Source organism: Alligator mississippiensis, chromosome 14, assembly GCF_030867095.1.
Source record: "Alligator mississippiensis isolate rAllMis1 chromosome 14, rAllMis1, whole genome shotgun sequence".
Lineage (NCBI taxonomy): Eukaryota > Metazoa > Chordata > Crocodylia > Alligatoridae > Alligator > Alligator mississippiensis.
Window position 1 is genome coordinate 27,355,807 of NC_081837.1, and position 12,325 is coordinate 27,368,131.

The following is a 12,325-nucleotide window of genomic DNA, read 5'->3' on the forward strand; positions in this document are numbered from 1 at the left end:
GAGCATTTCACAGACAAGAACTCAGGTTTTTGTTTTTTGCTTTGAGACAAGTGAGGTTAAGGATTTTCCCATCAGATCTGGTCCAAAGGTATATTCCTTCTGAAGAGCCACTGAATGCATATTTGAGTAGGACAGTGAAGAAAATCCCAAAAAGTATTGGAGCTAGGACACAGCCCTGTTTGACACCACTCTTGATTTCAAATTCTTCCGAACATGATCCATTGAACTGCACTGTTCTTCACCTACCAATGTGGAAGGACTTGATGATGCTCAGAAGCTTAGGGGGGCAGCCAGTCTTCAGGATTTAGAACAAACCATTTCTACTGACAAGATCAAAAGCTTTGATGAAATCAACAAATGCGATGTACAGAGATTTCCTTTGTTTATAGCGCTTTTCTTATAACTGTCTCAAGGAGAATATCATATCTGTCGTGGATTTACCGGACCTGAAACTACATTGAGACTCAGGGTAGACTGTCCACGAGAGTCTGCAGTCTTAGCAGGATAACTTTGGCGAACAGCTTCCCAATGATGCAAAGTAAGGCTTTATACCTCAATAGTTATTGCAGTTGCTCATATCACCTTTGTTTTGTACAGAGTGACTATGCTTGCATCCTACATATATTGAGGAATTTCACCTTCTGTCCAACACATACATATTAATTCGTGCAGATAGAGGACAAATCTCCTGCATTTAATATTTTCAGCCAGTATGCATTCCGCCCCTGGTGCTTTATTGTAAACAAGCTGATCAATGGCTTTTTCTACTTCACCTACAGTAGGTTCATGGTCAAGTGCTGTCAGGGTTGAGAGGTCTTCAAGTATGTTAAGAGCAGAGTCAGGGAAAGTGGAGTGAGCGAGTAATGTTCAACTCATCCATCCATCTGCTTATTGTGGTCATTAAGATGAATTCTCATTGAACCAATCATTTGAGATGCGATGCACGGTATCCCAAGAGTCCAAGGCAGTGGGATAGATGGCTCCTTTGAGCTGAACCCATTTCTCCTCAGTAGTATTACACAGCTTAAGAGATGGTAGAGCCCCGGAGAGAGTTTTGATGAATTGAGATGATGTGTCTTCAGCTTTCAGTCATGTGGCATTTATTTGTAGTAAGGAGAGTTCTTGCTCTTGCACAATTTCCTGGGCTACAATTTGACCTTAGTGCATACCAATTGATCAGCATCACAGTCAGCACTCTGTTAGGATAGCATGGTGATTACATCATGGAAGTCTCATGAGTGGGTAATAATGAGGTCAAATTGATGCCAGGGTCCACATCATGCGTGGTGCCAAGATACTTTTTGTTGAAGTTTCACGTTGAAGAAATAAATTGTTATACATAGCTCATTGCGTGAACACAACTTGAGCAAACATCTGTTTTCATTCATTTTGCCAACACTATTGGTGCCCAAACAGTGAGGCCAGGCAGTGTGCTCAGCACCAACCCTTGCACTGAAGTCTCCAAGCAGGAGAATTCTTTTCATTAGGTGAAATATTACTGATTAAGGCACTAAGCTTGTCGTGAAAGTGATCCTTTGATTTGAATGAAGCAGTGAGATTTGAAGCCTATGAACATAAGAGAGTGACAGGACCAGAGGGAGTAGTGAGTCGAAGCACCATTAATCTTTTGGGGCCTTTGTTTGGATGTTCTACTGCAAACAGCCATTCAGTTTTGACTGCAAAGCCAACACCATACTCTCTGATTTCTTTGGGCTGATTACCACACCAGAAAAAGGTGTAGTTCTTCTCTTTCATAGAGAAGATTCATATCTATCTTCCACCCGGTGAGGTCTGTATGATGTGGCTAGGCTATAGCTTTGTCCAAAAACATTTGGGCAGGTTGTCTTTTAATTGAGCCTTTTGGTTATATTGCTTTTTAAGGGGTCTAAATGTCTGAGTTCATAGCAGAGTTCACATTAAAAATGGCAACAAAGCTGAGTTCTTATTCTTATTGCATGCCACAGCCTCCTGGAACTTCACTATAGCAATGGTAGGGACAGAGCTTGGATCATCCTTCTCCAAAAGTATGGGCCAAATTAATCTGAAAAAGAACTGTGGCAATGTGTGCATGAGACACTGACTGCACAGTTATTACTGTCCAGTCATTTAGTACTTGTTTAAATATAAATAAATTATATAAATTATATATAATTTTATTTTAAAAGATATTTTGTCCTGATTGTGTGTGTTTGCATTGTATGTGTACAATAATGCTTATCGTACATGTACTATAAGCTTTTCACAAGGTGTTTGCTTTAAAATAGAACCCTGAATAAAGTACAGCAAAACAACTGGCTATGTCATTGTTTGCCTGTAGTTATATAAAATTTCAAGTGAAAGTCTTCGTGGTTTTCAGCTGCAATATGTAAAAAAACAAACAGGTATAGTTTTGGAGAAAAATAGATAAGTTGTTTTATTGACAAGAATAACTCAGAAGCATAAAAGAGAATCAAGGAAATATTTACACTTTTTAAATCAAAGTGGCCAACTCCAGGCTGGTGCCAGTGCCTACTTGGCTTTACCATACACACATCATTTGTTCCCTTTTTATAGTGTCATATAAATAACTAGTCTTATGATGTCCTTCAAAGCTGTGGTTAGCATGGGCCCTCTGACTAACCAGGATGATGATGCAAGAGGTGCAACACTGCTGTGCTTTTGGCAGATCCAGTCAGGAATATCTTGCATGTGTTTGTTGGGTCCACTGTTATTTGTGTCCTGTTAGATGCAGTTTTCAGCATAGTGTCACACTAGTTGCATAGTGTCACATCAGTAAGAGGCAGCACAGACAAAACTATCTCCTCCTTTTGTAATGATGTGCTGTACCTTATTATAGTGGCAAACTAGTCCTTTTTGTCTGTGTCCTTTCCCATCTCAAGTTCTCCCAGAGTCATAGTGAGGACATTTGAGGAGAGAAAGGTTTGATCTGTAATAATGTAGCTGCCTTTTGCACCTGAGCCAGGTATAATGCCAGCAAAAGTGGAATTAAAACAACTCCATTTGGTGTTCCTCTGTTACTGTAACTCAATTAACTTAGGTATCACAATGTGTAATTTTTGTTTCACTTCCTTGCCAAAACTTATACTTCAAAGGACAGAGCTTAATAAAAGCAACTTAGTCATGGATTGGTTGCAGAGCAAACTGTCCTCATACTGCAGCTATTTTTTAATTAAAATCCTGTAGTATGGTATATATTGTAACCATGTTTATGTATTCAGGTTATTATCTGCTTCTCAAGTATGACTGAGTTGTGTTCACAAGTGTGTTTTTCACAGCCCAACTGTGTCAGCACTTTTGTGCCTTTCCCATTGCAGAATTGTTTATACAATTGCGTGTTCTAGTAAAAACTAAACACTTCTCTCAAATGTATTGTCCTCAGAAGCTTTACACTTGTAGCAGTTCTGCAAAATTGATACAGAATTATACAATTCGGGTAGTGTGGAAGTTCTTAAATTAGTTTAAGAGTCTTCAAAAAGTTGTGTTTGTTTATCTAATAGAGTTTTGAATAATGCAACTAGTTAAACTGCTGTAACTATGAATGTAAATTAGCCCCAACTGGCTCTAGGGTTTTCCATAATGCCTCAAGAATCATATGTGCAGATTTGAATGGCACTTGGCAAAACAACAAGCACAACCTTATGGATGATATTATCTTCTTATGAAGTAGATTGGGGTATACAGCCTGGTTGCAATGAACTTTTGCACCCTTTCTGTGAAGGAGAGCTGTGAAGCAGTTCAGCTAATACCTTTTGGTTGAGCTGTTATATTTTGGTACCAAAACTGGAGCCACATTGCCCTTTAACTGAACTGGAGGTATGCAGGTGGTAGTAACAAATCCTGAAGCTAGAGAACTTGGTGACATTGGAAGTGTCATCTTTCAAATGAGACATAAAACCAAGGGCCTCAACACCTGAGGACACCCAAGGTTCTTGTGGTTCTTGTCACCAAGGTGTAGGGATGAGGAATTAAAACTTGAGCGTCCAGGCAGACTCGTAACTTGGGTGATTTATATTCTGTTTTCCTAGGTTCTTTCTAGGCTATTTGTTAGATTTTTCTGTGGTGCACAGAACAACCAGGAATGAGTTTTATCTGCATGGCATTGCTGTAGAAGGGAAGGATGGTAGCAGTAATAACTTTCCACTCTTCCAAAAAGGGATGATGTGGAATGCAGAATCTAAGTAACCTTCCTGCAGGCAGCAAGTGCCAGAGCTGGGAACAGACCTTAGAGTTTGTGCTTCTCAGCCCAAAGTCATAACCACAAGGACCTTTATTTTTCTCTTTCCTCCTCAACAAGATCATCTTTCCTTCTGTTTTACTAAATGATTAATATAGAATGGCTGCTCTTTCTCCTCACCCCTCTGTCATGCTCCCCAAAGGTGTGGCTTTATTTCAGCAATGTGTTGTTTTTCTCTCATCTACTTTGGGTCTGTTTTTAGGGCATTTTTGAAAAGCACAGTAAAAATGCTTTTTCTTTTTCTGCCTCCCATCTGATGGTCTCAGGGTGCCATATTAATGCTGGTGGGGGGGGAAGGAGGAGATGTCATGTTCCTTGTTCTGTTAGTGCATTCCCCTCATCTCTCTGTACCGCCTGCTACACTGAAGGAGACGCCCTTCAATCTGAAATGTAGTGTGAGGAATGTGCACTCAGTCAGTGTGCTGTGTGTAAGGAATTTAGAGCTGTATCCACAGCCCAATTGCTTCTTTGTTCCAGCTGTTTGGTTGATATTTAAATAATGTATGGCAACATTTGAAAGTGTGATACTACTCGAACACCGGGCACAGCTTGGTTTTTTTATGTTCCCCTGGAAGGTATTTAATGAAGCATCCTGCACTAGACAGACCTTTGATTGTTGGCTCTTATCAAGGCAGGATGTCCAGGCCATTTGCAAAAATACAGAAGTGGAGTCCAGCGTGTTCTGATAACGGCCAATCAGTGCACAGGGAATGCTGGAGCTGTAATCTCTCTGCCCTCTAGGGGCAGCCCCTTCTCTGCGCTGCTCATTGGCATTCTTTTCTCCTTTCACGTATGTTTTTGACCAAGAAAACGCTTGACCAAAAACATTTTAGAGCTCACAACTCAGGGGAATTTCATTTAGTAAAACCTGAGGTAGGTTTGCTATAAAGACATTGCTAAGCCTTACAGGCTTACTGCTGGGCAGATGGGTCTGTAGTAGGGGGAAAGCATCTGTGCAGAAGGGGAGACCAAATCTATCCCACTTTCTCAAGAGCCCTGCCTCCACTTCCTGAGTCTCATTTGTCAGTAGTCCGAAATTACACATGCTCGCTCGCTCTCTCTTGCGCCCTCTCTCTCGCACAAAACTGGCTCTCTGAATAGAAGCTCCATCCTTCTGGCTGGGAGAGAGGAGCTCCTTTTGTTATTCAGATCACACACTCCAGCCTGTGGCTGAGTGCAGCAGGCAGGCTCCAGCCACTGGATTCTTTTCTCGTCCTCCTGATCTCAGCAGATCATCCTCCGCAACCTGGCAGCCAGCTAATTTCTCTTATCCTTGCCAAAGGGGTCCTGCCGTCTCTGGACTCGCGTGCTGTCTTTCCTTTTCTCTCTCTCTCTCTCTCTCTCTCTCCTCCCCCCCCTCCCTTTCTGTCTCTTCCTCTCTTCCACCCCCCCGCCCCCCTCCCTGTGCACGCCCGCTGAAGCTTTATTACCCTTTACTTTGCTTTGCTTTCATCAGAACCTTCCAGTTCCATTCTGCCTCTTTTCTAAGCGGTCCCCAATCTCCAAGCTGGCCCCACTTTCAGCCCCTTCTGTCTCCTTTTTCTGCCCCAGCATTTTCATTCCAACAGTGCTTGCTGATTTGCAGCGATGCCAGCAAGGAATTGTTAGAACCATATACTGAGCCAGAGTATTGAGTACTGGGGGAGAAGGGTTCTTTCATCCTGGATATTGTGATCTTCCAGCTTCAGAATTTCTGAGCAGGCCCTTTCCTCAAGTGGGGAGTCAGGAGCAGACTTCGGCCATGGAGGTGGGCAAGATGGTAAGTGAACAGCTGCTTTTAATGCACGTTTCTAGGCACAGCATCCCTTTCTCATGGGCTGGGTTTGTTCACTGAGCTCATTTTTAATCCCCTTTTTCTGAATTGAGATGTTGGAACACCCAGCATTTCGGATTGTTTCTCCCTTTAGTTCACATTTATTTTGTTTTGTCATCATCCTTCATTCCTGACCTTTTTAACCCCTGTTGCATGTGCTTATGCTTGAGGCAAACTCTAAAGACTGATATTGTTAGGGCATGCAAGGGAAGAAGGGGAGAGGCTCTAAGGGGAAGGCGCAGGAGTTTGTGCACAGGTCATCCAAGTATGTTTCAAGTGCCAGTTCAGTGTCATTGCTGTGTTCTGGGACCTTTAATCAAGCAAAATTCCTTTTCATTGGATTAATTTGAAGTTTTGGTTAATTAAACACCCTGAAATTTGATTCCTGGTCTTTTAATAATTCAAGGAAAAAAACAATTTATTTTTTGCATTTTGTTGTACAAGACATTGTGCTTTTTGCAATTGGATGTTGTTTTAAGATCAGCCCTCAAATGAGGGTCTCATTGTGTTTGAGTTTCTGTTCTTCCACCCAATTCAAGCAGAATACTAGGTGTTAGGATTCACCCTTGTCTGCCCATTTAACCTTGTTTTTCTCCTGTTGTCCAGTTCGCTTAATTCAGGTTTTTTGCTAGGGATTCAAGGTTCCATGTATGATACATCTGGGAGCTCTTTATGCACATTCTGTGCTTTGCAGGGAGATTTTTGAGTATAATGGAAGAGTATTTGAGTATAATGGTTTCTGCCTTTTGTCCAGAGCAAAAGGAAGTGCTGGATGTAAAGTCTTTCTGCTATAAGGTGGATTTGGTGATTAATGAGCCAGCTGGCAGGTTTGATTAATACACTGACCTTTCATCTTGGAAAAGAAGGCTTTCATCTGAACAGTGAATGGGTCCCTCGGGAGTTGAAGTGGCAGGGACCAGTGTAGGTTGGGACCCAGATGCAGTGGCAGAGCCAAGTAGATAAAGGGGAAGCTTGCACAGTGTGCATTCTGTGCAGGTCTTGTTCTTGGTCATTTACATTTTTAAGATGATAAAAATCTAAATAAAGATCTCTGAAAAAAGAAAGGGCTGGCTTCAGTATTTCTGGGGGCCAGGCTGCTGGCCTCTAGTATCCTAATGTGACCACCTCAGTAGTGTTGAAGCTCTTAAGTTACTGGCTTTTATCAATTCCCAGGTATTCTGCTAGATAGTGCTTGATACCTTAAATCAACCAGGCATGGGATATGAATGCTCCTTGAATTTTTTCACATCCACTTAATGTATTGGGGACCCTTTTTCTTTTAGGAAGATATGACTCCTTTACTTCTCACTAGGAGTTTGGGGGCAGGAGTTTGACAAAAACTCCTGTGGCTAAATCAGTAGTCTACATGTCAGTGTACTGGATTAGCTGTCAAGTTTTTTCATCTGTGAGACCTTCTCAACATGCATTAATATATCTGGATTCAGGCTTAGGATCAGCTTAATTCAGAAACATGCTGATAAACCAAATAAATGAGGGATGTTCGTTTTGAGAGGAAGACTGTGGTTGTTTGGTTGATTATTTAAATAATGTATAGCAGCATTTGAAGGTATGGCATTATTCAAATACCAAGCATAGCTTGATTTGTATGTTCCCCTGGAAGGTATTTCATAAAGCATCAGGCAGAATATACAGTTGGTAAAAATGTATGACTTGTCATCCAAAGGGCAAGTTTCATCCTGAGTTCAGTGACCAGGAAGGACTGAAATATCAGTTCCTTTCTCAGCAGTATTTTCTTTTGACGTCTCTTTTCTCCTTTAGAAATGGGTTTCTTTTGTACAGAGATGTTAAGGAGTTTCCAGTCCCACTCTTTTTCAGTAGTTCACACCCCCAACCTGGGAGACAGAGACAGAATAACTAGCTCCCGTTGTGTCCTGCAAGCACCAAGAATGCCCAAATGCTTGCTTTTGTTCAGTAGAAGCAGACTCCAGCTGCTGGTGTGATAAAGTACTGGGAATGCTTTGAAAGCTGAGGGAGGGTCTTTATAAGCACTGAGCCTAGAAAATGAAGGGGACCAGTACCCTTCCTTCCTGCAAACATAGATGAAGTATAGAAATGTAGATATAAGGCTTTTAGTTTATGAAATCTCCACATAAAATAAGGAACCTGGCTAACGTGCCTGGATAAAGCATCTGGCCACACTGCTGAACTAGCTCTGCAACATGGGGCACCAGCATAACTGATTGGATGCTAGTGATGTCATACCCACATCAATTATTAAATAATAAGACCAGTGAGTGCTTTTCTGGGGCAACAGCTGCTATAAAGAAGTGCACTAATGGCTCAGGATGCACTGCCTTGGAATGTCCTGGCTTGTGATCATCAGAAATAAGTGACTGGTCCTTGCTTTGTCTTTTCTGACTTGTTTCAGAGGTTGCAGTGTTCCTTTGTATGTTTAAAGCTGTGGTGGGTAAGTGCAATACTAGTGATATTCAGTGCTGTGCAAACATTAAGAAGTGGGACTTTGCACACCACTGTAAATGTAATATTCACATCCCATTTGACAGGTAAAGAACTGAGATATAGATGTTGGCTGATTTTTCTGGGTGGAGCACCCAACTCTGTGTGGTTTTGTCTTTCTTTCACCTATGCCCCCTCTTAGCCTCCTTTTTTAAGTCTGGGACCCATGAAATGTGTGGCCATGTCCTTTTTGCTACTTCTTGTGATGTTACCCCAATAGAAGGATGACATTTGATACACAGGAATACTTTTGACAACTCAAAAGATCTAGGGGAGATCTCACAGGGAGATAAGAAGTTTGGTTCCTCATACCTACAGATTTTGTGAATACACTGTGTCTATAGTTCCATATGGATTCCCCTCTCTAGGACTAACAGAGAGAGAAAGAAGGTTTTTTATACCCTTGTTCCTGAATTCCTCCAAGGAGGGAGAGACACGCTGTTAATAATTCCATGGCTCACAATGCAGACTTTATAGGTCTTACCTAGAGGTTTATAGGAGGAAGTGTACACACAGAAATCCTGTTACTGTTAAGTAACCTTTTTACTGATAAAATTGAGGCCTCATCCCACTGGTTTCACATGGTTACAGTAATATTTTCTGTAATAGTCATTATTACCAATCATACGGTAGAAGTACAGTTCCGTTTCATGGTTTGTGATTCTCGTACCTTGTCTTGCCTTTTTCATTAAGACGTATGGTGACAATAGGTCAAACATGATATTAACCTTAAGTCAGTGATCTCTTTCTGAGTTATGTGAGATGGAATCTGAAACCAATGATATTTTCTCTGTAGTCCATAGTAACCCCTTCTTGGTTTTCAGCTGCCTGACTACAAGATTTCTTCTTGTGATACCCACAAGTTGTTTGTTCTGGAGGCCTTTTCCTAGATACGTTTAAAATCCAGTGAATGTCTGTGTTATGCTGCCCACCTACTCTTGTAGTGTTTTTAAGGTTTTTATTAAGCTCTGTTGAGCTTGCTTGCACTTATTGCTCTTGAGCATATGTTTGCAGACCCATACACACACACACACACACAGGATGTAGGATTTGCTCCAACTGAATCTGGCCTTGCATTTCCTTCTCACCCCTCACCTCCTAGCCAGGTATTCTTGAACACTTGCAGCTGATTTGGGGAGCCTCTTGTCCCTGCTGACAGAAACTGGAAGTGTAACCTAAAGTATCAGCAGAGCTACCAGAAGCTGGAGAACACAAGCATGCTATCAGCTGAGCCCCACACGCTCCAGCATGTCTGCTTTCATGTCATGATTTCTTTCAGGAAGCTAATGGAGGTGGATAGTATCCTTCCTGTGGTGGGGAACATCACTAGGATCAAGAGCTGTTAAAACCCAAATGGTTTGCCTTGCTGGGTCAGGTTACTTGGCCTCTCCTTTCTTGCCCTAGCACCTGCATTAGATACTTTATAGGCCGTACTTTTTGACAGGAGGCACTGTTTTGATGTCAGATATTTTTATCTTGATTGTTTATACAGCCCTTTCCAGTCCCCAATTTGTCTTTCTCCTTTTTCCTTTCTCTGTTGAGATCTACCAAAATCAAGACCTTAGTAACACTAGTAGCAATAACTGTCTTCTGTTGTCTTCCTCTCATCAGAGAGTGCTCTATCTGTCTCTGCAGCTTTAAACATTGAGGCAAGGCTCAAACTGGGCCAGCTCAGCAGTTCAGCATTTTATTCTCCAGAATATACATTTTCATTTGAAAAATAAGTCACTGTTCTTCACAGATGTGAGCCAAGCACCAACTGATGAAGCAATATTTCAGCATGCCTGGAGCTCCAGGCAGAAAATAAGTTCTGAAGGAAGCAGGATTGCCCTATGCATCCAAATCAAGGATTACATTTGCAGCTGAGACTGACTGCCTAAATGAGGAAAGGGATGATCCTCTTGGGAAGAACTGCATGGATCTGCTATCTGTATCTAGTATCTGCTATCTCTGATACACAGAACTCAGTTTGCAAGTGGAATTGGGAAGAATCTTTTTATTTGTGTCCAAATTGAACCCCTGGCTGGGAGAGGGCTTCAGCATTAGGTGTGTCTGGTACAGTCTAATATCCAGGGATGAACTGTGGGTAGGTAGCTTGTTGCTTCCCCTTTCCTTCTCTCTTCCAGGAAGAATTAAGGTTCAGCTGAGACGTTCTCAGTTTTCTTCATCCTCATTGGGCAACGGTATGTGTCACCTGCCTCTGTGTGGTCTGCTGTGGCTTCATTTCCTTTGTGTTTGCACTGTGTACAAACCAGGGTGGTTCTCTTTTCTTGGTGCTACTATATACGGTCATACGGGTTGTGAGGCTGTCCTGTTTTATAAGAGTCTCCTCCAGACATTCCTTTGAGACAAGAGCTGCAGGCAGAGTGGAAAAACTGAATCTGCCAGAGGATGCAGGGGGGCACCCCCTCTTCTTACCGTAAGAGCACTCCACTCCTAAGTGTGATGTTAATTATTCCAATCATTATCCAGAATAGATTGTTTTTTGTTTTTTGGGGGGGGTTAGCACTTGGTGGAAGAAACCCTTTCTGAGACTGTACAATTGGACAGCTGCCTGAATATGCATGATTTGTCTTTGGCTATTCATTGGCAATTTATATATTTAAAGAGAGAAACTTAAATTGAATAACTTGCAGTTGATGCTTTTTAAAGAGACCAGTGCCTCCAGCCCTACTCTTTCATGGGAGAAATGCCCCTTATAGAATCAGAAAAATATACCTGGAAGGGACCTCCATCAGTCATCTAGTCCAGCCCCTACCTGAGGCATGATCATATTCCTTTCCAAACCATCCTATACAAATCTATTGTCTAACTTATTAGTAAAACTACACGGTCAAACCTGACACAGAACTGAAGATGTAACACCCTAACCTGCCACAGGTGAAGCAAGGATACCACTGTGGCTACTATCCTGCTGCTGTAAAGGTTGTTAACATATGCACAAGAGATCTCAGGAAGAGGACCACATTACCAAGTACAGAAGAAGGCAACTCTTCCCACCCCCTGTCCATATCGGTTTGACTGTGGGGTAAAATTCCCCCCTGCCTCCAAATATGGCGATTGGCCTGACCTGAGTGGAAGGGAAGACCCTTTAGTCCCGGCCCCTAAGTCTCAGCAGGAGCATTGTCACACCCCAGTCAAAATCCCTACCCTTAGCTGCAGCCAACACCAAGTGCCTCTGAAGGAGGCTTCAAAAACCCCTGACACATGCCTTATCCCATGCCACAAGTCTGCTATACTTTTGTAGAGCCAGGGAGGGAGGGAAGTTTAGTAGACAAAGACAGTCTAATTGGTAAAACCCTTAGGCTCCACTCAGCCACCACTCCCCACATTGCTCTGACTGCAGTAGCAGCCAAGGTCTCCAGGTTCCCTCTCCCTCCTCTCGCTTTCACTACCTGCCCCAGCCTCAGGGGACTCTGCAGTATGGCATGATGCAGACTGCAGCCTGGGTTCCCTGCATGGCTGGGGACCTGAGAGTAAGGCCAGAGCACCTATGCAATATGCAGCCCATGGGTGTCTGCAGCTTGAGCTAGTGCAGCCTGCACAGCATGAAGCCCCCACCGGTGTGGCCCAGGAGACACTTGGCCTGCAGCAACCGAGAAACTAGACAGTCCTATAATTATCATTTTATTGGGATGTCCTACAGGACCATAGTCTTTTAGGGTTTCTACTTCTTTGTTGTGTTTATGGGCTTGGTTGAAAGCAGTTTTCTGAAGAAACTAGTGAATTGGCTGTCAAGAATGATGGGAGGGAGGGGGTGGGGATAGAGCGTCACCAAACGCCACCCTACGCCACGGCCA

General features: G+C 42.6%; 1 protein-coding gene across 7 annotated transcripts in view; it reads left to right on the top strand.

The window, feature by feature from the left end:
• The window catches only part of HIP1 (huntingtin interacting protein 1), a 170,163-nt gene that overhangs the window by 63,855 nt on the left and 93,983 nt on the right, over nucleotides 1–12,325 (top strand). The window contains exon 1 of one of the 7 annotated variants that reach the window (XM_014609868.3): nucleotides 5,613–5,993. The exons of 5 other annotated variants lie outside the window; for them this stretch is intronic. In XM_014609868.3, coding sequence (XP_014465354.1) covers nucleotides 5,976–5,993 — 18 coding nt within the window. In that variant the 5' untranslated portion in view covers nucleotides 5,613–5,975. Of the gene's footprint in view, nucleotides 1–5,612; nucleotides 5,994–12,325 lie in introns of those variants that run through there. One more of the 7 variants, XM_019486318.2, reaches the window with a different exon arrangement.